This window comes from Oenanthe melanoleuca, chromosome 2 (assembly GCF_029582105.1).
Source record: "Oenanthe melanoleuca isolate GR-GAL-2019-014 chromosome 2, OMel1.0, whole genome shotgun sequence".
Lineage (NCBI taxonomy): Eukaryota > Metazoa > Chordata > Aves > Passeriformes > Muscicapidae > Oenanthe > Oenanthe melanoleuca.
In genome coordinates this window covers 124,057,909-124,084,378 of record NC_079335.1, presented here as the reverse complement: position 1 = coordinate 124,084,378, position 26,470 = coordinate 124,057,909, and the positions used below count along the sequence as shown (strand labels likewise).

Below are 26,470 nucleotides of genomic sequence, written 5' to 3'. Positions count from 1 at the left end.
CCCTCAGCCCGGCCCCCCGGGCCGCCGCCATGGCGGGCGGAGCGCGCCGCCTGTACCGCCGCATCCTGCAGCTGCACCGCGCGCTGCCGCCCGCCCTGCGCGACCTGGGCGACCGCTACGTCAAGGAGGAGTTCCGGAGGCACAGGGCGGTCGGGCCCGCCGAGGCGCAGCGCTTCCTGCGGGAATGGCAGGCAAGTGGCCGCCGCCCCGCGGGGCAGGGACGCGGCCGGCAGCGGCGGGGCGCAGGGCGGGCCCGGCAAGGTCAGGGGCGCCGGGCGGTCGCGGCTGTGCGGAGCCTGCACTCGGTGATCTCAGAGCTCATTTCCAGCCCAGCTGGTTCTCTGTCCTGCTCCTTACAGAACTGCAGAATGCCTTGTAGCTATGTCTCTAGGCAGGTTGTCTTTTATGGTTCTCATTGTGTGTGATCATACTTGTGCACACGCAGGTATATGTAACAGAGTGACATCAGTTATATAACTAGCTATGTATAAATATATAAATAAGAATATACACAATTGTCTGTGTGATCTATAATAATGCATTATATAAGTCTATATAAATATTTATAGCTACATACGCAGCTAATTTTATAATTATAATTTGCTAAGTACATAGGTATAAATAGCTTCCCTGTGAAATTGATCTCATTTCTGAGTAACATTTTCTCAGTGTTTCATAAGGAAACAAGTCTTATGTGAGCATTGCTTCTCTGCTTATTATACCCCTTCCGCTGGACTTTGTGCCTGGTTTCACCGAGGAGAGAAAAGCAGATCACTCCCAAGTGATGAGGTTGTAAAAAGTTTCACAAGCAGCAGAGAAGGGAGACCCATAAGGTGCTTTCCTCACGTGCCTGGACCCCAGCAGATATCAGCATATTAATAGGTCCCCAAGAAGTCCACGTGGCAGGCAAGTGTATGGACACTTCACAGAGGAGAAGCTTCAGTTAAAGCATGAACACAGCTGCAAGAGACAGACGTATAGAGAAGCTTCCTAGTAATTTTCATGCTCCTTGAATTACTGGCTTGGTAGTACTTTTGAATCTCAAGACTATTTTCCTTTCTGTGGAAGGAAATTCTGCTTTGCAGTGGAAGGTGGTTAGCAAAGGTGGCATCCACTGCCTCCCTTTTTTCCAGTAGGAGGATAATGGGGGAGAACTGCCCTGGCCCTTCTGCCTGCAGTAACTGAAATTTTGTAGGCTAAAGTGACTTGAGCTGGGGCATCAAGAATAAGCAGGGAGAAGATTGCCTGGTATTCTCTACAGAGGAAAGGAATAAGTGTATTTTAATTGCCTCTTGCCAACTGATAGATCCTCAAATCAGAGAAATTTTTATCTACCTCTCAAATGCTGATGCTATTGTAATTCTCAATTGCCGTTTACTTGATACTGCTGAAATGTTTCCGCATCACTGCTTTCAATTTTAACATGAGCTAAAGAGACAAGTTACAGGTTACTATTTTCAGTGCTAAAATCTTCCTTAAAATAGTTTTAGAAAAGGAAGGAAATGTTTACATTGGAATGTTTACATTGAAATATCTTTAGACGTTATTAAAGTGAGGTAAACAAATAGTGAAAATATTTCTCAGATTTGAAATGTTTTAAAAGTAGATTATAGAGAAAATGGTGACAAAAAATAGACTACAAGTAACAGAAGTTGAATTTTGAAACCTGACATTTAGTGCTATTAGCTATGATATGTTCAAGGAAAGGAAACTAATTTAATAACTGTTTTGAGTGTGTGAGTATAAAGAACTTTGCAAATATGTCTGTCTTGTAGCAAGATGCTGGGAGATATTAGCACGTAGATAATGTGTCTCTTCTCATCTTTAATTTTTGTTTGGTTCTGGGGTCTTTTTCTCACCCAAATAGTAATCTATTTCAAATGTGGAATTTAAATCAGACTTTCATATTTTTGGCCTGAGACTTGCTTTGTATCATGTGTTATGCTGTGGTTTCCATCCTCGTGAAGACTTGAACTAGATAATTGAAGAAAGTGGACTGTGGACAAACTGGAATTAGGTATCTCTGGGCTCTAATTACATGTTAATTAATTCATGTTGGAGTCAGTCCTCTATACCAGTTTTGGCTAAGAGAGTTAATTTCCTTTGTAGTAGCTTGTTCAGTGCTGTGTTTTGGATTTAGTGTGAGAATAATGTTGGTAATGCACTGCTTTAGCTGTTCCTAAGTGTGTTTACTCTAAATCAAGTATTTTTCAGATGCCCGTGCTATGCCAGTGAGGAGATGCAGAAGAAGCTGGGAGGGAGAATGGCCAGGACAGCTGACCCAAACTGGCCTAGTGGATATTCCATACCATACAATCTGTAGTATGTTCATAAACTGGGGAAAGTTGCCTGTGAGGGATTGATCATTGCTCAGGCATGGGCAGGGCATCAGGCAGCAGGTGGTGAGCAGTTGTGTTGTGCATCACTTTTTTTTCTTATGTTTTATTCTTTGCACCTTTCCTGGGCAGCAGGACACTTTTATGACCAGAAATAGGCTGGAAGCTCCAGGACAGTTCTTGCAGGACAGGTGTAGGAGTCACACAGTTAGTTATGAGTGAAGCTGAGATAATGCTGCTGTTTCATGTAAATGAGCATAAGTATACTTCTTGTCTCTAATTTTATTAAACAAACCAAAAAACAATCAAACCAAACAAAAAAATCCACCTAAACAAATCACTACAACGTTAATACAAACTTGTTGTTTAAATTTCCTGTTAAGTTTCCTTACAGCTCTGGTAACAGTATTTTGGCATGTTGCATTTCCAGCATTTCTCTTCCGAATTTGCTTGTTCATTAGGATAAACATATACCTTGCTGGAGTTGTCATTATCCATCTTCCATCTGGAAATATTCTTTCCTCATGCCTTCTGTTGCATGTATCTGGTAGAGAGTGGCATGATATCTCATGCTGCAGAAAATTAGTATTCTTAATTTTATGTTAAAGTAATATATCTTGATGTATATTCATCAGAGGGTAAAGACTATGAATATTATGATTGCAGTGATGTTTCTTGACTTTGAATGAGGATTTCAATATGAAGTGTAATAGTAATAAGTCATCTGAAATGCTTTTTGAATAAAAATTTCCAAGGATGTCTTATTTTAACATGAAACTACTTGACTGTTGCTAATACTCTTCATGTTCTCTTTGGTAGTCAGACCTTCTGGATGTGCTTGAGTATACTAGTTCATAGCCTGTGGTGTGCTTTCTTGTCCTCCAGTTTGATTCATATTAGCTAGACATTTAGAAGACAGGCTTGGTGTTTCAATCACATTATGGTTGCCTCAAATGATGCCCCTGCTCCCCTTGCTATTTACATTATGTTGATTCGAGGGAACTGGGCATAATAATTGAGGTTGTAGCCAGGTGGGAGTCAGCCTCTTGTCCCAGGCAGCTAGTGACAGGGTGAGAGAACACAGGCTCAGGTTGTGCCATGGAGAGGTTCAGGTTGGACATCAGAAGGAATTTCTTCACAAAAATAGTTGTTAAGAACAGACTGCCCAGGGAGGTGGTGCAGTCACTGTCCCTGGAAGTGTTCAGGAGCTGACTGAACGTGGCACTTAGTGCCGTGTTTCAGTTGACAAGTTGTGTTTGATCAAAGGTTGGACTCCATGACCTTAGAGGTCTTTTCCAGTCTGAATGATTCTGTGATTGTGTCTCACAAATGGAACAAGTTTCCTTTATTTCTTGTGAAACATGGTAGAAATTGTGTAAGGAGCTTTCTTAGGTCAGCTTTAAAAATAAAGGGGGAAGGAAAGAGGTAAAAAGCTCTGAAATGCTATTGCTGTAGTATGTGGGTGGTTAATGTTGTTTTCCTGTAAAGGAGATGAGAAGGGATCTCATCTTGTTTAGAATGCATGGGAATTGAGTGATTTAATATTAGAGCCAGCCATGCAGATGGCTAATGAAGTTTGTAGGAAGCCTAAGCTGACCTGTTTGCATTTATAAAATAGGAAAACTATCCATTGAATATTCTTGGAAGAGTTTTTAAGTGGGTACGACCAATAATAGACTTGTCCATATGTGTTTCAAAGTATATTGTGGTTTTCCTATCCTTGGTATTAGATTGCTAGTTTGTTTCTGGAAACCTGACAGAAAATGTTAAAGAGGGATACAAAGAAAGTAAGCTTTGTTGTTCAGGAATTATGCTTGTTCAGGTAGATTCAAATTAAGCATATAAATAATTAATATATGTTCCTATCTATTTTCTAAATATTTAATATTTTAATTAAAATGATTGGTACTCATTTACAGGAGACTGCTGATATAATTAGATTGATACTGATTATTACCTTGGAATGCTATTGAATTAATGTTGACAGGTATGATAAGTCAATTAGTTCATCAGTCTTCTAAATCATGCTAGCTGATGAGAATGCTTACATAAGATAAGTAATATTGAGATAATATTGATTACTTGAGATTGCAGTAGGTACAATATTCAGCTAAATAATTTCAGTAACAATTTGCTTCACATTTAAGCATTAATTTTGAAAATGACCATTTTGTTCTTGTCTTTTTTAAAAAGCCTGACCCTGTAGATGAGAGGGCCTGGACTATCTTTAACACAAGCAGAATAATTCTGCAGAATTACACAACATTTTCTCAATCTAATAGATTGAATAAATTGCCTTTGAGGTTCTTTAGCCACTCTTGACCCTGAAAACCTTTTTACAGGCTTTCAAATAAACTGTCACATAGCCTCTCAGGAATGACTAAATTTTTGAATCAGTGTATTTGATGCAATACAAATAATTGTCATTCATCAAATTTTTTTTTTTTTATTGCATCACTTGCAATATTTACTTTGCTGGGATGATTGTGGGATGCTGTCATATCTCAGAGAATATAGTTGTTCTGACATGTCTTTTTGTATTCACGAGTGGACACAGAGAACCTTCTGCTTCTTAATTTTCTGGGCAAGTATGATTGTCCCTCCCCTTCTTGATTTATTTTTAAACTACTTGCACTCAAAAATATGTTGAAATGTTGAATGGAGAATTTGAAGAGCAAATAGTCAGAGAGGGTGGAAGAGGAAATTGTGGCCAGTACTGGAGTCAGAGTGAAATGGGAATGGGATGTGTGGGTTGCTCTTTGTGCTGTCTTTCAGCAAATAATGTAGGTAGTACAAGTATAGAACGGCTGCTGGCATTCTGAATTCTGCTTTCAGTTTCAGTGAAGTACATTATATAAGAGATGTTTTCTTTGCCTGACAAATAAATACATTTTTTTTTGGGAAGTAAAATATGTCTTTAGTTTTTTTGCCATTTTATTACTTTTATTAAAGTTGTGAAATAGGATTTTAGAGTAGTATTTCATTTTAATGTTACTGGATACATCGGTATTTGCTTTTAGTGATTTTTATGGCTATCTGAATGAAAACCTTCTTATTAAGAGTAAATTCCTACTGAGTCCTATGTTTTTATTCCCCACTTCACTAGTTATTAATTTGTAAGAACTAAATTGGAGTCAATTTCCTCTATTTTCTTTTATATTTCTCAAAAGGCAGGAAGGAATTTTGCACTTTTCTGAGAGCCAGGGAGTTGTGGCTGATAAACTGAAGAGCATATGGGGTTTGGCATGAATGGCCACGGGAAATCAGGCTGCTGCTCTGACCTGGTGGCCTGCTTGCTTGTAGGATTTGAAGTCTGCCTCTGATGAAATTTTGCTTGGGTGCACCCATGATTTGGTGAGTGTCCTGAATTAGTATTTATGTGCAATTGCAAAGGTTGGTCTTTTGTTGTGAAGTTTCATGCAAAGAACGTATTTTTCATATTATGCCATCACTTCCATCCATTCAGTGCTCTTTCAGATTTGGATTTAGAAACAGGAGCTGGTGTCTGCTTCTTTTCCATAGAGAATCCAGGCAGTCTGGGAGCATTCTGAATTGGTGAGGCTTGGGTTGGCCTGGTGGATACCTTGTGCATGATGCACACCTGTTTCAGGAAGGGGAATTTGTTACTTCTCAACTGGAAAGCAAAGTTGTTCTTGTTCAGGTTTACCTGGCCACTTCTGAGGCCAGTGATTTCTTGCTGAGTTGATTGTTTTGTTTTTTTTGTTGTTTTTTCCCTGTGTACTGACTGGTTTTAGACCTTTACTATATTTTCTAAATTCAAAGTTTTATAAATTGTGGCATCAGTATTCTCAGTGCTTCTCTCATGTTACCATGCCGATTATCTGCATGCTGTCAGATCTGTGATATCATGTAGCTAGTCAGATGGCTGTTTTGATAACTGCTTATCTGCTAGTTGAAATTTTTATTTACAACTGTTTTGATACAGCAGGAAATCATCCAAGTCATGGGGGTGACATCCAGCAGTAATGTCAGTCACTTGCCTGAGCCAGTCACCTCAGATACATTGCAAGTATAAATACATGATGTGCAAGTTGGTTTATAAATCTCAGATGGTTTCATAGTTTGCATTGGCTCTTTAAAAGGTGGCATGAATTGAATCCCTAAACTGAAATTTCTTGGCAGAGTATAGTAATTTTATTAGTTGTGACTTAGAATGAGAAGTTTGGTGTAGAAGTGGGATCCATCTCTAATGAGTGTTTTTTCTTTATATTAAATAGCACTGACAGGGCATATTTCTCAGGGTTAATGCTCTCAAGGTACTGTAATCTGAAGATACTGTAGAAGTTTTCTGCTCCACAAGCAGAGACCTGTACTTAGTGAGTACAGGTTAATGACAGCCAGTGTGAGAATAGATCTCTAAATAAGAAAACAGCCAGATGGTAGAAGCAGAGCCAGTAATGGAGCATTTACAGAATTGTCAGTTTAAAAGGTAATTCAGGTTTCCATCTAGTGGTGGTATAAAATTCTGTCCAAGCTGTATGAGATAGCATGTGCATAGCCATGTTCCTAACATACTGTTGTACTTGTGTATGTGTGTGAAACCTAGGGAATCAAAAGCCTTTATTATGTGTAAATTATATCTGTAATGGCAGATAATTCTCAGGACCTACAGATTTTTTTAAGTTAGAGCTGCGATGACCAGCAGTCTGTTATTTTGTGCATTCAGGTATCCAAATACTCTTTGAATGTAGGTTTATATTACTTCCTGTGAATTAGGCTGATTCCTCTTTTTCAGTATTTCTTTACAGCAATTTCAAAAAGTTTAACTTGACACAGGTTACTGAAAGCAATTGGGTGTCTTAAAAGGTTTTCTTCAAGTTGTATGTGTTGCAAGTATGAGTCTTGTTAGATTTCTTGCTTTCTCTTATGTGTAAACAAAGCAGAAAAAAAAGAAACAAGAACATATAGGTTAGGTTTTCAGATGAAGGTTGACAGCGATTGAAAGACGGATCAAGCAGTGTGATGCTGAAAGGACGTTTATTGTCAAAAGGCACAGATATTTATATTGTTCTAGCTTCTGCATAACAATTTCCAGTTTAGTGTACATGCAATTTAGTACATAGCAGCCCATAATGCATATTTTTTCTTTTGCACAATTACTTTTCACAGCAGGCTATTCTATTCTTTGGGAGGAGGAGTTTCTGCAGTTCCTTCTTTAGGTATCTTTCTCAGTTCTGCAGTTCTTTCTTGCAGCTTTTTCTCACAGCTCTTGCTGTACAGTCTTCAACAATTCAAGTGTATTGTTCATGTAGTTTAACTCATTCTGCTCTGGAACACAAGGTATTGAGGTCTGAACTTTGTTGCATTTTAAGGCAATGTAGTGGGTCAAACAAACCGAGCATGAATTGCAGTTATGCAGGTATAAGGATTTCTGCTTGTTTGTATTTTATTGACACCTTCCTTCTAGCATTTGTTTGGTACTTGTGTGAATATTGTCAGCATGTAGTGTTTTGTAAGCATGGTAGGTTTTACTGCCTTGTCAGTGCATTTTGACTATCAACACTGTAAACACTGCCAACTTTCTACAAGTGCTGTCAAGTACCATATTTTGTAATTACTGCAATAATATTATGAGTGCTGTAATTGCATGTACTATATAGATATGCCTTTCTGTCCTGTGTAGACTGAAAATTGATATTTTCTGCAAGTTAAAATGGCATCTGGAGCACATCAGAATAATTGTGTAGAAACAGTTTATTTTTTTTCTTCTTCCAGCCTAATGTGAGGTTGCACAAATAGAGTTATGCATATTGGGGGATTTTAAAGCCCCAGATTTTTTATATATAGGGCTATACTTAAGACATACTGATGTGTACCTATTGAAGAATGGAAGAGTTTTTTTACACAGTTTGCTGATATTAAAGTAATTTAATTAATATTGTTTTTTGCAAGAAGTTGAACCTCAGATTCTGACCTCATAGTCTTGTATTTAGTGGCATCTTTATCACCATTCATTTAGCTGTCTTTTGTAATGCTGAGAGCTTTGGCTGTTTTGAGGCTGAAGCTGACTGTACTTACAACCATATGCCCTCTTAGTGATACCCTGCTTTTTGTGCAGCTCACTTCTGAGTATCCATCAAACAGAAATATATTTTGTTTCTGTGTCTCAAAGCTGCTAATTTCAGACTGTATTTTTGAAGGATATAATTTAGAAAATATATTTAATCATAGTATCTGATAAAATGTTTGAACTTCTAGCTTTTAAAGGTCATTTCCAGAAGTAATGTATAGTAATGAGGTATTTCTAATGTGTGAGTTAGAAGTCCTACTAGAAGCAGAGTTACTTAGTGTTGGATTTTAGGCTTATTGATATGTGGGGGGGTTGAGTCCTGTTAATGTGCTGTTTTTTATTGTTTCAGGGATATTAGTGTGAGAGAGATAAGTCTAAGATGAAAGAAAGCATGATGCACATCTTTCCTCACTGCAGTGACTTGGTAAATCTGTAAATTGACCTTGCACCCATATTTCAAGACTGGCTAGCAATAGACACAGTATGGATGCATCTTCCCTTTCTCTGTGGGAATTACTGAATGGTATAAACTTGTTTTATGCAACTTTATAGTATTTTTTTCCTTCTTGCTGAGCTATTCTATTCTGTAATTTGGAGGAAATGAGCATTAGGTGCTTCTTTGGAGATGTCATGGCTGAAGGTGTTGGTTGGTATTGGAAGTATTGATATTTGCATGGAATAAGCCAGAGTAACTGGTTTATTTTGTTGTGGGCTGTCAAATACCATTTACTTATAATCACTTTCTTCTTATAGTTGCATAGTGAAAGCATGTGGTCTTTGCACTAGAATTTGGGTTATAATAGGCAGTCTGAATTGAGGTAAGAATTTGTATTACATTAGCAATCCTTGAAACTTCATCACCTTCTGGCTGAAGTCTGTAATGCCCTTATGTGTATTCTCATGGCTGATTTTTGACCCGGTGAAGGAAAAGTATTGTTCATAAGTTTGCAGTTTTTAAAGTGTACACATGATGGCAGCAAATACTTAGCTAGAGAAGCTTTGTTCCTGTCCTAGAAAAAAGAGGCTGCTGAATTTTCTAATATAAACTCAGATTCCTACAGATTCAACTATTGTGAACTTATTTATTGAAATATATATTGAGAATTCTTAACTTACTGCTGCATTTTGAGAAGGCTTTTCAATTAAAAAATTTTACTGGGATTTCCACCTGGTTTAGTCATAATACTGTGAAAATGTGCTTTCTGGTGTGGATTTGCATTGGTAAACAATACTGTTGGGCACAGGGTGTGACTCTTGTGGATGGTGCTGGGCAGGGCCAGGAGTTGGACTGATCCTTGTGGGTCCCTTCCAACCTGGCATGTTCTGTGATGATAAAATTCAGAGCAGCTATGGTAGTCCCCAGGAGAGTATTCCCAGAGCAGATGGAGCCTCAATTATGTAGATACAAAACTCTTTTAAAAAGTTGGTGGGTTTTTTTGTTTTTTTCGTTTTGTTTTTTTTTTCATAATAGATCTATTGAGTTTTAAAGCAATTGTATTTTTGGAAGTGTATGGTAATAACCCAAATGCAGATTGTTTTTTTCACCAAATGAAAAGCTTTATTGTTCATAATGCCACATTTTAGATGCTGTTATAAAATATGTTGGTATTGCATAGTACTGTTCAGAGTAGGAAGTTTTTTTTAAAAATGAAAATACAGTATAAAATATTATTTATTCTTGCTTTTATTCCTGGACACCAGTGAAACATTTAAACTGGATTTCTTTCTGTTTTTTCTTTCCCTTTCAAAAGGAATATGGTATATGTCAGTCATCCACCATGATACTTTAAGCCAAGAAGTTACAGTTTGCCACAGTTCCATAGTAAAACCTTGTGGAAGGTGTAGGTCAGCTTTTGGCTGTGGTACAAGCAGGCTGCTGTAAAATTAAGGATATTTTGGTTCATGTTCAATTACTTTTTCTGGCCATGTACTTTATTTGCAGTAGTTTAAACCTGATTTTATGCTTAGAATTATTTTTAAGGTGTTCAGCAAATCATGATTTTTGGGTGTTTTCTGGGCCTTTTAAATTCAGTTTGTTTTTCACAGTGAAGTACCCTGGTGAGCTATTTAACATCCATTACAGTGAGTCATTTTAAGAATTTATTTAAGAGATCCATGATGTGAAGGGTTTTAATTAAATACAAACATGTCTTTTGTTCTTCAGTTCAGCTGCTGATTGAGAAGTGAAAAGAAATCTCATTGGTAGCACTAGCAATGTTGTTCTGGTTCATGGGCAATTCAGTAACATCAGTGTAACTGAAAGGAGTTACACTGTTGAGAAAAACATCATCATCCTATCAATCAAGAAGGAAGTGAGAGTTGCTTTGTGAGTAATGTGAACTCTAATTTGTATTTAAAAAAAAAAATTATTTATTTTACTGATTAATCTGATTTTTGTGGAGTACTTGTCTGCCAGCAGATGCCACTCCTCAGCAGCAGACTAGTTTCCCAGACTTAACCAAATAGAAGAAAACAGTTGTGGTAGACCCTTGTTTTTAGAAACACTGATGGGAGTTTGCCTAGGATTGTCTTTGTTTTCCTCAGTAAGTACAACCTATGCTATAAACAATTAAATATTTATATTTTACAATGGAGCTGTTTAAAGATTTGTTTACTGCTGGTGCATTAAACCCCAGGGCTGTGTGGGGTAAGATGCCTTTATTCTTCAGAGTATTTTAGTTGAATAGAAGATGACCCAGAAATCCTTTAGGACTCAGGGAGCTTCATTACAGAAGGTGTAAAGGTGTTGGAATTGCTGAAAAGATAAATGATAAAGACTTGGAAGCTGAAGTCTCAATGGCTTGCAAGGCCAAATCCTTGTAAAACCTTTAAGCATATGGAAAAACAGATGATCCAGTTTTAAGTGTAAGAAGGATCTAAGAAGCTGTGCAGTGAAAATAGACAAAGAAATCCTGGTAAGAATATTCTGTTTGTAAATTCTAAATTTTAAAAAGACATTGTCCTGTAATTATGTGTCCTGGGACATGAATAATGGTATACTGCTATCTCTAAGCTTCAACACCCATCTTTTTAACAGCTGGTGTTTTGGATATGGGCAAGGCCTCTCTTGGCCTCTGTAGACATCTGCAGTAGAAGAATGTTTTGATATTTGGTGGATATGATTGGACCACCAGACCCTGGATTGAGATGATGGATGTCACCTTTCCAGCCTTGATTCCTTACCTCTGTCTGCTAGTAATGGAAATACTCTTGATATGACTAACAAGTTTTTGATTTTTCATACAGAACCACCTGTGTGTGTTGTTTTGTTCTAAAGGGTTTAATTTTATATTTCTGGTGAGAGAAGATGTGGGTTTTTTTAATATATATATATACACATGTATTTCACCTCTTCAACTTCAAAAATAAATGTGGACTGCTTTCTTGTGGCTGGTGGGGAACCTGTGGAGATCTGGGGATGCCATTTGAGCCCTGGAGAATTAACTGTGAAAAAAGCCATCAGTTCCAGTTTTATAGCATTCCTGCATGTTTCCTGGGAAAGCCTAATTTGGTGAACTGTTAAGATGTACTACTTGTAAATTTTGATTGGATTTGAGTGCTGTTGCACTAGAAGTTTTGTTCTTTTCACTTGCATATTGTACAAGTAAAGCTTCATTGACTTCAGTATAGTGAGGAAATTTATAAATACAGTCTGTTTCTTTTCTGAAAAATAGCTACTAGTAAATTTTTGTGTTGGTTATGAAAGAATAGGATGGAAACTAGCTTGTGTGTGTTAGTAAAAGCTTGTATAATAAAAGTTTGAATAAATCAGCTGATTATTGAATAATGTCAGTATTTTATTACTGATCTTTTAAGTATGTGAACCTGTCTATCTTAGTGAACTTTGTAGTTGATTTAGTTATTTTGAAACAATTCCCTTGGGGGAAGAAGAGAACTGTTTGATATAGTAAATCTTTGAAAAAAATCTGAAATCTGATAGTTCTCAAAACATAATATCAGATCTTAACAATAAGCTGAGATTTGTATTGTAAATATCTTTAATTTGGGGATAATCATTAAAATATAACTTGGAGTAATGTTGGGTTTTTAATGAATGGAGCAGTAAAGCAGAGTTAGCCTGGGAGACCTTGACAGGAAGGGCCAGTTTAGATCAGTTTGGTTGTGGCCTCATCCAGTCCTTGACACAAACCCTTCTGAGTTTTGCTGGTAGAGGATGTGTAGAAAAGATTTGACTTAATGTGTAATTTTCAAGTGTTAGCTGAGTTCCCAACGTTTCTTATGTTGAAGCAAAACTAACTACAATTCTAAAAGTCATTTGTAGCCTAAGTGGTGTGGACAGCTGAATGGTGCTGAAGCACCAGTGCTGACTCAGCACTCTGAGGGTGAATGATCACTGACACACGTTGGTATCCTTTGTGGCACATTTAATCACTTGGTTTCAACCCAAGAGTAATAGAACCTGAACAGTGTTAAATCATACTGGGTTGGGTTTTGCCTAAGAACTAGTTAAGTTTATGTAGAAATGTAACTATGTAGGTGTGGTGATAGCAGTGTTTATGCTTCAAAAATATGTTTAGTATGCTTTAGTTTAGTTTATCTGTTTTTATAAGAGACACAAGTCAGCCATGTAATTTGCATATGTTGTTGAAATGCAGATTAATATGCTAGACAGTGTGGAATGTAACTGTGATGGAACAACTTTCATGGTAATTAGCAAGAGCTTGGAAATCTGTTTTATAATGATGTGAATGCTGTCTACATCATTATTTATTTTTATTGTATTGTTTTGGATGGATTGTGTACTTGCACAAATACACACTTCTGATACATGGTAACAAGTATAAGAATAAATTAAGTGTATGAGTTTGTGCATATTTTTCTTTTGAAAATTAATTACATGGTATCTAAAAGACTTAGTTCCAGTTTTTCATGGCATTAGATTGATATGTAACAGTTTCACTTGAATTTATTTAGTAGTCTAGCAGAAAGCATGGAGCAGTGTGCAGTGGATTTAATTACAGCGTGAATGAGTGCTTTGAAATTGCTTTATTTGACTTTGTCTTTTTTTGCTTCATCTTCAGATGTTCAATTCTGTTGTGTGAGATGAAATTCTCACGATCCCTTGTACTTTTAACATATCTGGTTTATTGTTTAAAACTTTTGGTACAGTGACGCACCTAGCACTGAGTATTACCAAGTTACCTGCCAATGGTTTTCTTTTTCCTGAGTAATGGAACTTTTTTGTTTTCATTTGTGATTAGGTAGCTTGTTAGGAGCATTGTTGAGGGAAGACAGATTCTGAAAAATATTTCGAATAGGTGTAATTTTTGACAGCAGCTGTAGCAGAACTTTTCCAGGGAAATTCTGTACCTACCTGATGAAATAAAGCATTACCAAGTTGGGTTCTATAAAGGAAAATGTTTTGCAAAGCTGTTATGTGTAAATTCACTGCTGTAGTAGATCTAGCAAAGAGTTCAGTGAAGATGATGAAATCTGCTTTATTTTTCTTGTAAATTAGTAGAATACAAACAATGCCATCACTTTTCCCCAGCACTTTATAGTCGTGTTTCAGTGTTTTTGTCTATTGAGTCATTAAAAATTCAGGTTAAAGTGTTATGCTTTGACACAGGGATGTTGCATTTTGTTCCAGTTTTCTAGGGCAGCAGTCCCTAGTCAAGGTTAGTCCTTCACTATAGCAGCAGGTGGACTTCAGGAGGACTTTACTGTAGTGCACATGCCTGTGGGTCAGAGGTCCATGGGGAGCTTTCGGTGTCTAGCCCATAGGGACATTTCATAGCAACCCACAAGTGAGCTTTGGAAGAAGTGTTTATTTCAGTGTACCCATGTCTTCTGTGATAGAAATGATGCTCATTCTGGGATGGCAGAGGAACCTTTGCAATCTGATGCTTTCCTGTGCCAGTGCTCTGAGCTGTGACCTGGAGCAATGTGTGCTGTGCTCACCTGCAGCATCTCATGATAGAATGAGGGGGAGGGCTTTCCTCTATATCACTAAACAGATGTAGTGGGACTGGTCTAGGCTTCCCTCTCGATTGGTGCCTTCACAAATTACTTTTTTTCAAAGGTAAATGAAACATTCTTCAGGACAGCAAATCATGCTAATATTCATCCCCCCACTTTAGGACTGAAATAAACCCCTGCTGAAAAAGACCCCATGAATTGCCATTCATTGTGATCCATGAGGTTCTGCTCTGCTTTTGGCAGACATACCCAAGATTTACTTTTCCATATTTGTATTGGCTAGCAAGCAAAATCCATTAAGACATATAAACAACTCAAAAATAATTCAAGTTTTTATTGCTCAAATGGCATTGCATTGTTTTAAATAAGTCCAGAGTAATTTTAAAGCCATGCAAATACAAGCTGAGATAATTCCTTAGTGTAGGAGTCTTGAAACACAAATGAAACCTCTTGAATAGCTTAGTATTCTCTGACTGGTAGGAATTGTATTTATTGCATCACCAGTGGATGATAGGTAGGGATTTTTCTAAACTTACTATATAGTCAATTTAAAATTCTTCCTGATCATATACAGTTGAGAAAGAGCTTGATTCTTAATTCAGTATAAGCAATCAGTGGTTTGACATTGATGCTAATGATAGGAGTATCATTGTATTAGTGTGCAGAGAGCAGCTGAGCAGATTTGGGTGCACCATACCAAAATGTTGAAATGATACCACTTAGAGCAGAGGTGGTTTATAATGGGGATTTTGGACGTACAAGTAGAACTAGTATGTGACACTTCCCATTTGTGCTGTTTTTTTCCACAGGCAGGCTGCTTCTGCTCCAAATGTTAATGCTTTCTTTACCTCTAAGTGAAGACCATGGCACTTGGCTGTGGAAGAACCTGTGAGGGTGCCATAGCACAGTGCTGAGCTCACCTGACCAAACTTCATGTGGTACATCCCCATTTCTGAAAGGTTTCATGGCTCTGGTATTTTCTTCACATGCTTTTTAAAATATTGAGGTAAATTAACTTCTATTCCAGTCTGCTTGGGGCCAGACAGACTATTTTTGCAGAAAAAGGAGATGTTCTAGGTGGGTGAGAATTTTTAGGAATATGTAGGATATTTTTGGTGAAATCTTAGAGCCTTGTTGACAGAATGTTCATTTTAAAGTGAAGTACATACATCTCTAAGCTATTTGATATACTTGATTTCCATCCTTTTATTTTTCCCCTATCCTCTGTTCCCTGTCATTTGCTAATTGAAAGCAAGCCCACTTAATATCTGGAAAACCTCTGGCAACAGCAGGAAATAGGAAAAAAAATAGAACAAGATTTAGGTGAGTTGCTTTTAAAGTATTTGTTGTGTAGAGATTACAGGAGAATGTGTTGAGACTTGAGTGTGATATGTGTTTGATCTCCCCAAGAGCAGTACAGAATATATGGATTTTTTTCAGAAGTACTTTCAGATTAACTGTCTCTACAGTACTTTATTGAAATTCAAAACTTGTTTAGCAGATGACTGAATTTTCCTTTTCCATTTTCTGCTTAATCTTTACAGTCTTCTGTGACAGCGTGGTCGTCACTTGCCGTATTGTGACAGACACTATAAAAATCCTCTTAAATGTCAGAGCTGTTGGATAAATGGATAGTTACTTGCAGATGATTACAGAAGTTTTTTGGGTTCTCAGATTGGAGGATTCTCATGTATTCAATAAAGATTCATGCTCCCTTTTAGCAGCTCTTGACCATCCTGATGACACATTTGTTTTCTTCTGTGACAAGTTCTAAAGTAGCTCAGAAATTATATAAAAATCTGCAAGTTAAAAACCCTTGGTAAGATACACAAATTTGTAGGCTTTAGAGCTTTTTCTACCTTAAGAAACTCCTGAAAAAATAAGCCCAGGTTTAGAATGGAAACTTTTAATTTCTTTGAGCATCTTTGCAGTTACACCAGAGGACTCTGGCTACGTATGTTAAGGAACTTTATGTTTTTATTTTGAGAGCAATAAAACTAAAGATGAAGAAAATGCCTTGATTTATTCTATTGCTTGGAGGATATGGAAGACTTTTTAAACAATATATGTTACTAATTTCATTTGACAGAGGTGGGTGTATGTGCATACAAAGCATTTGTGTGGTCTAAAACTTGAATGCCATTTAACATATTTTGCTGCAGCAACAAGAACTTAAAAAATTTGCACTGAGTGTAACACTGAGAGTAATAAGTTAACTTTTTTTGCTTTTTATTAAGTACTGTGAAGTAGATGTTAATTGCAGTGACAAGCTTTATTTCCACAGAGTGAATTTACAAATATAATCCAGTGTGTTGTTTGTTGTCATAAGGAAAATGTCAGTTACATCATTTGCATTTCTTTTCATAGAGATGTTCTATTGCTGCTATTTAAAAGTAAGGACTGAATTGCAACCAAATGATTGTGTCAAAATACACTGATTTATTTTTATAGATTAGGACCTTCAGAAGTTCCAGACTAAATGTCATACTTAGGGAAGTAACACCCTTATAAGAATTCACCTATGTTTCCCACTGGCAGTATTTTTTTTCCATTTTTAAAAAGTATGTCTGCCTGTGTGTAGGCTTTCTGTTACTGATGGCCAGTCTCCTAAGTAGTGCTCTATGAAGAGCACACCTCAGAATGTTTGTGTCTTGTTGAAGAAGCAGGTAGAAAAACTTTGATAACTCCGTGTTTGTCTGTTTTAAACGCCTCCACAAGTGCAAGGTAGGGCTTGTCTCTGTCCCCTGTTTCTGGAGTGACCATGGTAATACTGCCAAAGAAAGCAGCCTCTGGTTCAGTGTTTTCTGATGCCAAATTTTCTTTGCTAAATTAGTATCCTATATATTGTATTGGAATAGATAACATTGACTGTGTTCATTTAAAACTGGGGAAGTTTCTGTCTCTTTGTCCCAAGAAGTGAATCTGACTTCTATACTAATGACCTTCATGTATGTTTATTAAATATTGCCCATGACTTTTTACTTAATTCATTCAAGTATGTATTTCTTCTAAAGGTCCATTAAAGTAAAAAAATTCAGTGCTCCCTCAGCAGAAGGGTTATTTGTGGTGTCATGGAAATCAATACAAGATGCCTATTATTGGATTAATTTTTCATTTATACTTGAGGCTTTCTTCATTACTGTATTAGTTTAAGGTTTTGTTTCTAATGAGCATGTAGAAATGCTCATGTATTTCAATGGAAAAATAAGAATACCAAATCTCTTTTGGCTATATATGTATACTTTAAATGCATCAGTAGGTATAAATTGAGTAGAAGAACATGCATGGCAGTCTTTGAAATGTTATAATCTGCAATATATAATCTTTTGCATGTTCTTAGTTTCTAGCAGTCTGGCAACTAATGTGGTTGTCTTGGAAACAGGCTTTATTTTCTTTTTGTGAATCTCTAGATATGAAATCCTCATCTTCCTTGAAAATCTAGAAGTAATATTTCTGAAATAAATAACTGAAGATTTAAGATATTTGTCCACTTTTTAAAAAACTGATACAGAAGTCTGTAAGTGATATTTGCATTTTGAGCTTTAATTGCAGTTGTGTGCTTATGTTGCTAAAACAGTCTTTAGTGGGTTTTTTTTAGGTAAAATGCCTGTATTTAATGTTGATATTTGTCTGGGAATTATCTGCAATGAAACACTGCCAAGATTTCCTAGCTTAGTGTTTAAATAGAAATATTACAGTGTAACTGATGTATTAGAAGTGAAATTCCTACAACCAAAGTGATGCTATGACTTCCAGTGTGTTCCCTTGCCTTACTTTAAAGTAACAGTGTGCTATAAATCCTTGTGTATTCTGTGAGACTATAGCATAACATTTGCCAGATAAAAAAATTGCTTTTTTCTTAGCCAGAGAGCTGTCATGCACGACGTAAAATGTCAAAGTAAAATAGGGACTGATCAAGAAATAACCATCTTTCAAATTGCTGGGCTTTTTTTAGGATTTGTATGAAAATATGAAATAATGTTCTTGAAATTTAATATTTCTGATCTATAGTTTGTTTGTCCTTATTTGTTAGCAGTCTGATAGTTTGGTATTAGCAACAGTGTATTTTCATCCTGATTTTTATAGATGAAGGTCTAGACTGAATAATTGTCCATGTTTTGATCTTGAGTTGTTAAGTTTAATAAGTTTTCTAACAGAGGTTTTAATATATTTCTCTTCCAAGTATTTTTGTCTCCAATACCAGTTTAAAAGGCTTTCAAATACAGATATGTACATCAGAGAAGGCTGTTTTTTTAAGTCTCTCATTAAATAACTTTTTTTCAGTGAAACTCACACTTTGAGTGATGCATGTCCAAGGATAGAGAACTGTGGCAGGGTCTTGTTTAGCCATTGGAACCCAGTTGCATGACCATTTCTTTCATTCTACCTCCCATCTCTTCCTCCTGCTTCATTTCTTGTGCTGAGCCCATATTTCAGATTGATCTCTCTTTCCACAACTTAATTGGCCATTTAGTTTTTGCTTAAATGTTTTAGTATGTTCCCAATTTTTTTGCTTCCTTATTCCCTAGAATAAGATCAGGCTTTCAGTGTAAGGCCTGAGGTGAAGCTTATTGACCTAAGTGAGAGAATCTCAAAAGACTATGGTTGTTACCAGATGATGCAGAAAGCTTTTAGTGACCTGTATTTTGGCCCCAATGTACAATAGTGGTGTAAGTATTCTGCACCAAGAAAGAAATAAATAATCACAGCTTGTTTTTCCACAAATGACAGTAGTCATTCTGATGTACTCTAATGGTGCAGTGTTCCATTTTGGATGCAATAGCATTTATATATGTTTACCTTGATGGCCAGGCCATAAACTTCCCACTTTCACCTCAAATTATGATCTCATAAATCTTATATTTAAAAAGGACATTAAAATAGCATGTTATTTAAGCTGCAAACAAAGCTGAGTTAGTCCTTGAGCTTTTTTCACATTCCTCTAAATAAATGTCATTTCTTCCAGTTTAACAATATTAGTTAACTGTGTTCAGAAAAAGCAGTCCATTTTATACCTTCCTGATCAAATAACAATTCTTCATGCTGATTACTAAGTATTGCATAATTATATTCCCTGGCTCCATTTTAGCTGAACAGTTTTTCATTCTTTGCTCCCAAACTGCAAACAAGCAAGCAAGCAACTGAAAAAAACCCACACCAAACCCCTTATGGTAACAATTCTATATAGTTACAGTATGTGCATCATTGTGTTGATGTGATCAATTCCCTGAAATTGGTGGATAGTCACATACTAGCATCCTTCTTGAATATCCTGGATAAACCTGATATTGATAAAGTTATCATGGCTTTTCCTTTCAGATGAACTTTTAGTAAACTTTGATGTTTTCTCATTCCTGTTCTTTATGAAACAGAGATGTTGTCCTGGAGAAATCTGTTTTACCTCTGTGCATTGTTATTGGAAATAGTGACATGGTCTTTCATCCCCAGAAATGAAATTATACATAATTCAAAGTTAGTTCTAAAGATAAAGAGGAAGTACAGTTTTTTTTCTCTCGTGTGTTTCACTTCAGAATGTTGCCAAGACTGATATCAGCAGCATTAGGAAAAGATAAAACAAACTCCAGGGGAGATATTGTAGAGTCATTCAAGGAGAAATGGTATTTTTGTTGCCTTTGTAATTAAAAAAGCACAAAACAAAATAACTAATGAACATTTTCCTTTTACCATAAGCATGGAAGTTGATTAGATAGTCATCTACAGCCAGAGACAGAGAGACATGTAGCTTTCTCAGTGATGAGACCCACATCTCTGGAGGATAGTGTATCCAGTCATCACATCATGTTTAAGACAGAAGTTTCTCTCTCCAGTGCCCAGCACAAAGACACATCTCCAGCTTCACTTAGGCATGTGGTATTTAGGTGTAGGCAGTCCCATTGCAAGTGCATGCTTGAAATTATCTCTGCAAGTCTTTCCATCTAGTAATGGACTGAAATACTAAACAGCTTATCCAAGCTGTACTTCACACAACTTGCTCTAGAGCTCCTCACAAATTACAATAGCTTATTTGCTATTTCTTTCTTGTACATGTTTGGTGTGTTGTCACACATGCTGTTACATGATGAATGCTGATGTTATTCAAATGCCACAAGAGAAAGTTGCCAAGACTTGCAGTAGGAGCTGGACACCAGAGGTTCTGTGCTGTGCTAGGTACCTCAGAATAAAAGTCTTGATTCTTCATTCTGTTGCCCTTTTCCCAGCAATCACTGTTTTAATTATTTACATAAGAAACTCCTCTAATTGCTGCTAATATGTCATTACTTGGTATCATTCAAATACTATTTATAGGTATTTGCAAAAGCAGGGGGAAGGCTTACTCAGAACTGTTAGTAGTGTATTGATTTTTCTTTTTTTTACATGTTAATGATGTGACCTCTACAAAACCAAAAGTGGTTTGAAAATTAAATTTTGAAATTGATAATACATTGCTCCTGTTAGAGGATGTGGGACTTTACATAGGTGTTTTTTTTACATCAGTTAAATAATTTAGCAGTAATTGTATTTTATGCAATTAAAAAATGTTTAGGGCTATTTTTAATGGTCTTATGTGATGAAATATAGATTGTTATAGGTTAATGTGTGAGTGCATGAAAATGTCCTCTGTAGTGGTATATTAAGCTGAGCTTAAATGTGGTAGAATTTTTCTAGGTTTATTACTGCATTTCTAACTATACTTATGGCTTCAGGTGAAATGTGTGAAGATACTATGGAGTTTCATGGAGTGTAGCCCCATTTAAAAATCACTTCTGTAATACTGTATTTTTTTCTGATTCTCAGTTTAACATCAAAACAGTTTTGCAGTAAAAAATATAGTAAATAATTTGCAGGATTCTATCTGAATGAATATGAAATAATTAATTCAACATATCTCTGCACAATAATGACAGGGTGCTCCTTGCTGTGCTGTTTATTCACAGCTATTTCTTCATGCTGCCACCCTTAGCAGCACTTGTTTGATTTTGCTCTGAGTAGCAGCAGAAACACTTGAAGTGCTGCAATTTGAAATTAACTTCCAGTGAGAGATGATAGTGGCCTGTCAGGCCATGCTAACTATTTTTTATTTCACTGTGAAAAAAATAAATTAAAAATAAATTGATAGCATTTTTCTAGTGCCTGGCCATGCCCTGTTTAACACATCTCAGAGTAGCTTTTCTGATCTTGCCACAGTAATGTTTTTTATCAGTGCTGTAATTAATTTGGCTGCAAGTGGAGATTGTCTTTTTTGAATAGACAAATACTTCCATTTTATACTTCAATTACCTAAAGGATATAAAAATTTCATACCTTTTTAAAAGAGAAAATCTGACTACAAAGTGAATTGTGCAGGTAGTTACAGTGAACAGACGTATCTTACTGAGATTTTTGGAGCAATTGTCTAAAATGCAGCATTGTACATGTTTAGGAGGATGCCATAAAAATTATGATTGTTGTTCTTTCCAGTGAAAATGGGCTCTTAACCCATTTAATTTTATGATTAAATCATAAAAGTCTATCAGCACTTTTTGTTAGCATATGAGATAAATGTGTGTCAGTGTGGACTCGACCTGGTAGGAGTCTGTATCTGGCAGTCAGGGAGTGAGGCTTTTGACTGTATGATTTTTGCTTTTATTTTTCTATTTGATCCTTTCTCAACTTGGAGAACCAGAAGGCTGATGCTCTTTCTGTAATGTGTGGTATTTGAAACCTCAAATGTCACCCATCCCTTTGTCCTTTTAATGAATTTGTGCATTCTGTGAATGCCTATGAGTCAGTGAGCAGAGGAGAACTCTCTATTTGCTTCACTTAGTGAATTTAAACGAAAAATCCTAAGGTTATTGATTATAGCAAACACTCACCTTCTTTTTTTTTGTATCAATCATTTAGAGGTTCAAGCATTTACTCATGTAGGATTTTAAGAGAGCCTGATGCTTGGGTTCAGCATCACCTGTGAGGAGTGCATCACACCTTTCGGGTGAGGATCTGCCTCCTCACTGGCGGTACGGAGGGTTTTGGGGTGTCCCTGGTTGCACACACTGATGGCAGTGCAGTGACATGGCCAAGTCTGCACCTTGGACTGTTACCTTGGGCCTCCCTTAAGGTGAGGAGGGTGTCTGTGATATGGATGGACAGAGGCTGGGATTTAATACAGAATAAAGCTGTCTTTTGATGGTAAATGGTCAGGAGAGGTGGTCATAACTTGAACTTGATTCTGATCCTCTGTGTTTCGGGTGGCAGTCATATACAAGGGGGAAAGGCTTTTGCCATTCAGCTGGTGGTTTGATTTTTGCTTGCTTTTTTATGTAAAAGCCCAGAAAGTTTACAGCTGGTGCAGGCAGAGGATCGTTGCAGTAAGAGCTACTTCAAAGAAACAACCAACCAACCTAAAAAACCGCCAGGGAGGAGAGCTCCTGTGTCCCTCTGCCATCCTTGTGAATGTTGAGCCTGGCTCTGTGAGGGTGCAGGAATATTTGTGTTCCATTTTGTCTCCTGTCTCTATTTTTGTGTGCACAGTGTCATCCATAATTGAAATAAGATGCCCTTGCAAAATCTGCTAAGGATTTGATTGACATCGTGATTGACGACAAATGAGTTTTGTTATATTTGGAAGATGCAGTTAAATATAACATAAAATGAAAGGCAGAAGTGAAGTAGTTTTCCTTGTTTGAGGAAGCTAAGCAAGAATTTGTTTCAGTTCTGCTGGTAAGGAAGATGACACTGGAAAATAGTTAAATTCTGTATTTATTAAGTTCTAAGGAAGACTAGACCATACATGAAAGTACTGCTCCTTATTACCTGAGAGAGACTGTGATCATTGTGTTTTATGGTGAAAGTTATATTATTGAAAGAACAAATGATAACTTCTTCCCCCCTTTTTTTTCATTATGCTTTTAAACCTGTTACAAAACTTTGGAGTTCAGCACATAAGTTCATGTGCTGTTAGGAAAATGGCACATTTTCTATATAGAAGCTGAATTTTAAATTACTATGTACCATCAAATCATGTAGTACCTTTCCATAAATCACTGATCACATAATAATAGTATTAATTTCTGAGGGAACAGTAATGTATTAAACAGTTAAATATCCCAGGCTTTGTTTGTTCCTCATCTGGTAGCACAAGCAGAAAAAATGAGATATATCTTATAGTTCATCTTATTTACAGCACTTCTATAAAGGCTGAAACATATTTTCTTTGATGCATCACTGAGTTTTGGTAAAATGAGATGAGAAAGCTCCATTTTGTGTCAGGAGCCTACCAGAGCCCAGCAAGTTTCCACTGTCCAGTTTTGAATTTCTGTTCACATTGTGGATCAGTGTGAAACTGATCCACTGAGGCTTTCTGGCATGTACAAAACATTTGTTCAGCTAGAAGATGAGTGGGGGAGAAGAGCCAGCAGTGCTGTCCAGATGGGAACCCACTGGAGTGCTGTGAAGCAGAACAGCTGGTGTAAGGAGGAGGGATGTACAGTCCATGACCACGTGTGTCTGTGTGCTGGGCACCTGTGAGAGGGGGAGTTGCAGCATTGTTGAGGAGCACCACTTCCAAGGTCTGAGTTCTATAATGCTGATGCACTGTGACATGAGATTAACAAAAAAATTGCAGACTATTTGCCAGTAATTAATTTGATATTTTTTGAAAACAGGCAACCATTTGTAAAAATTGTAACTGATTTTTAAATGGACTTGAATTGTGTCTAGGTACCAGAGCTCATGCCTTGCAGAAGTAGCTGCAGGCTTCTACCAGGGGATTGATATTAGCAGTGGGGAGGACTTTTCTCCCACTGTGGAGCCTGCACTGGTAGGACACTGCACAGAGGGGCTCTTGGGTTTGTATGTTCAGTCAGATCTCTTGATAAGATGTGAAGAGTTTTGCATTGCTGCTTTCAGTATTGTTTCTGAATTATATGTTGTTGCTTGGTATAATGAAAGTGGTGTGGGGTTTGTTTGTTTGTGTGTATTTTTGGTTGTTGTTTTGGTTTTGTTTTTTTTTCATGTGGGTTTGTTAGTTTTTGTTGGGTTTTGTTTTTCTTTTCTAGTCCAGAGTCAGTACTGAGTGGCTTGTTCTGTGCAGAAATGTGAAGATAGAATAAAATAGAATGAGGTGGAATGGTTGATGTGTCACTGGTCTGCTGGGTAGCTTCAGAGATCAAATTTTTCCATCTGCCTTGATAAGAAATTCTGTAAATTGCAAAGTTGAAGAATTAACCCATTACATTTTTTTGCTTATCATTACCATGTGATTGTTCAGTCATTGGGAAAAAACCTATTTAGTTTCTTTTAAACCCTACACCAGCTCTACCATGAGGTACACTGAGGTGTAGGTTTACCATGGGAATTAACCATGGTGTCACTATTTCTGAATGCCTGTTTAATTTAAAAGCAGGAGAGGTGATGTTGGGAAGAAACTTGTAGAATCAGTCTGAGTCAGAGTATGTATGAATAAAAATTTACTTTTGTTTGCCCTGGTTTGTTTTAGCTATCTGTTTTCTTTAAATAGCCATGAATTAAGCTTTGCAACAGGGCTTGTAAGATCCTGCTGACTTCAGTGAGGCTTGACATGGTTCATTAACAATGTAATGTATTTATTTTAGTAAATGGTGTCATTTTGAAACATATCACAGGCTCATGAGTATCTTTCTTTCTTCTTGCCCACTTCTCTGGAATTATTAGACATGCAGCTGAAATAGTGGCTCTAGTTACTTTGCTAATTGGATTAATAATTCAGTATGCAATGCTGAGGTTTCTTTTACCTGAAAATTTGGAATAATGTTTTTCTGGATGTATCAGTTTACCAAGTGTATGCTATTGATGTCCATAGGAAAGATTATTTTAATGCATATATTAGATCTATAATTAAATTTTGTTTAGTTTTCAATGGTGGTATGTGATAGGGCATTAATCTGTACATATATGCATTTTAAATTAGCTACATAAAATTGACTGTAGATACTAGAAATGCTTTAATAACTTTCCTTTCTTATAAAAAGTGAAAATTGTTTTAGTCATTTGTTGTTGACTAATACACTATGGGAGATTGTGTAAGAGTATGTTATTACAATAAAATGCTATTTAAAATGTTGACCTGAATCTTTCTTTGTCAGTTTTGTGACCTTTTTATTTCTTTCTCCTTAGAACTATGCAGCACTAATCCAGCAACAAATTAATGAGGACAAACAAAACTTGAGAGAAAAGGCTGTATATGGAATTCAGCTCACAGAAGAAAAACTTAATGACTTCCGTGATGAACAGATTGGGCAGCTGAAGGAACTGATGGACGAGGCTACCAAACCTAATAAAAAAACCACCATTTCTAAAGACTCAGAATACAAAACCTAAAAGATTAAAAAATTATTTTAATACATATGGAAGCATTTTGAAACTGCTTTTTCTAGCTGTATTTGAATGTGATTTCTGTGAGATAATGGGCACTGCTGATGCTATAACTTCTCTGAAATGGATGTATTTGGCTTTCTGTGCAAGAATAAATGGAAAACTGGAATAATCACAACACTTTTATGTTAATTGCATTATTTTTTTCTCCTTTTTTTCCCCTGCTAATGGATGTTGAAGACTGAAAGAATTTGGGAAAAGTAAATTGACATTTTAAAATAGGGAGTTGTTAGTTTTGGGGTTTCTTGTTTTGTAATCTTTGCACCTGTAGGGCAAAACATCTTTCTCTTTGTCTGTCATTCTCTTCCTTAATGGAAAAGATGCTATTAACATTTGTTTTCTGGTGAGCATTCAGTAGACAAAGGAATGGTATTAGAGTGGGTTTGTTTTGATAGAAGTGAGCAGTATTAGAAAACCGTTCTGCTGGTGAAATTGGAAGTTGGTTTTCTTATTGGGCTTTATTGTGAAATGGACTTTAAAATAAAACATGTAGCTCATTATTAAATTAACCTTGAATCACTCGTGTGCAGAAAATTCTGCATTTTTAAAATTGATATTATTGTTAAGATCTAAATTTTTTAAAAACCTTTCAAGAGTGACTTGTGCTGAAGTTTGAATTCCAAGGTTCTTTAAAAACTTGGGATCCCATATTATGCATTTTTTTGTACAGACCAGAATTTGTAAATGACTCAATCACAGAAATTATCCTGTTGATAATACTGTATGATGAACATTAGCAATTTATTTCTAATAGGTTAAATCTTCAGTAAGGCAA

The 26,470-nt window shown here is 36.4% G+C and overlaps 1 protein-coding gene across 3 annotated transcripts; it reads left to right on the top strand.

The window, feature by feature from the left end:
• On the top strand, positions 1–25,815 carry SDHAF3 (succinate dehydrogenase complex assembly factor 3). 3 transcript variants are annotated; one of them, XR_008839881.1, is made up of 4 exons: positions 1–261; positions 15,117–15,245; positions 15,335–15,384; positions 25,438–25,456. XR_008839881.1 is itself a non-coding variant. In XM_056485284.1 (2 exons), the coding sequence occupies exons 1-2, from the start codon at positions 30–32 to the stop codon at positions 25,639–25,641; spliced, it is 366 nt and encodes a 121-aa protein (XP_056341259.1). In that variant the 5' UTR covers positions 1–29; the 3' UTR covers positions 25,642–25,815. The 3 variants fall into 3 exon arrangements, 1 of the variants encoding a protein (XP_056341259.1); XR_008839880.1 differs by having other exon boundaries at positions 15,117–15,384; positions 25,438–25,497; XM_056485284.1 differs by lacking the exons at positions 15,117–15,245; positions 15,335–15,384 and having other exon boundaries at positions 1–191; positions 25,438–25,815.
• The last annotated feature ends 655 nt before the right edge of the window (positions 25,816–26,470 follow it).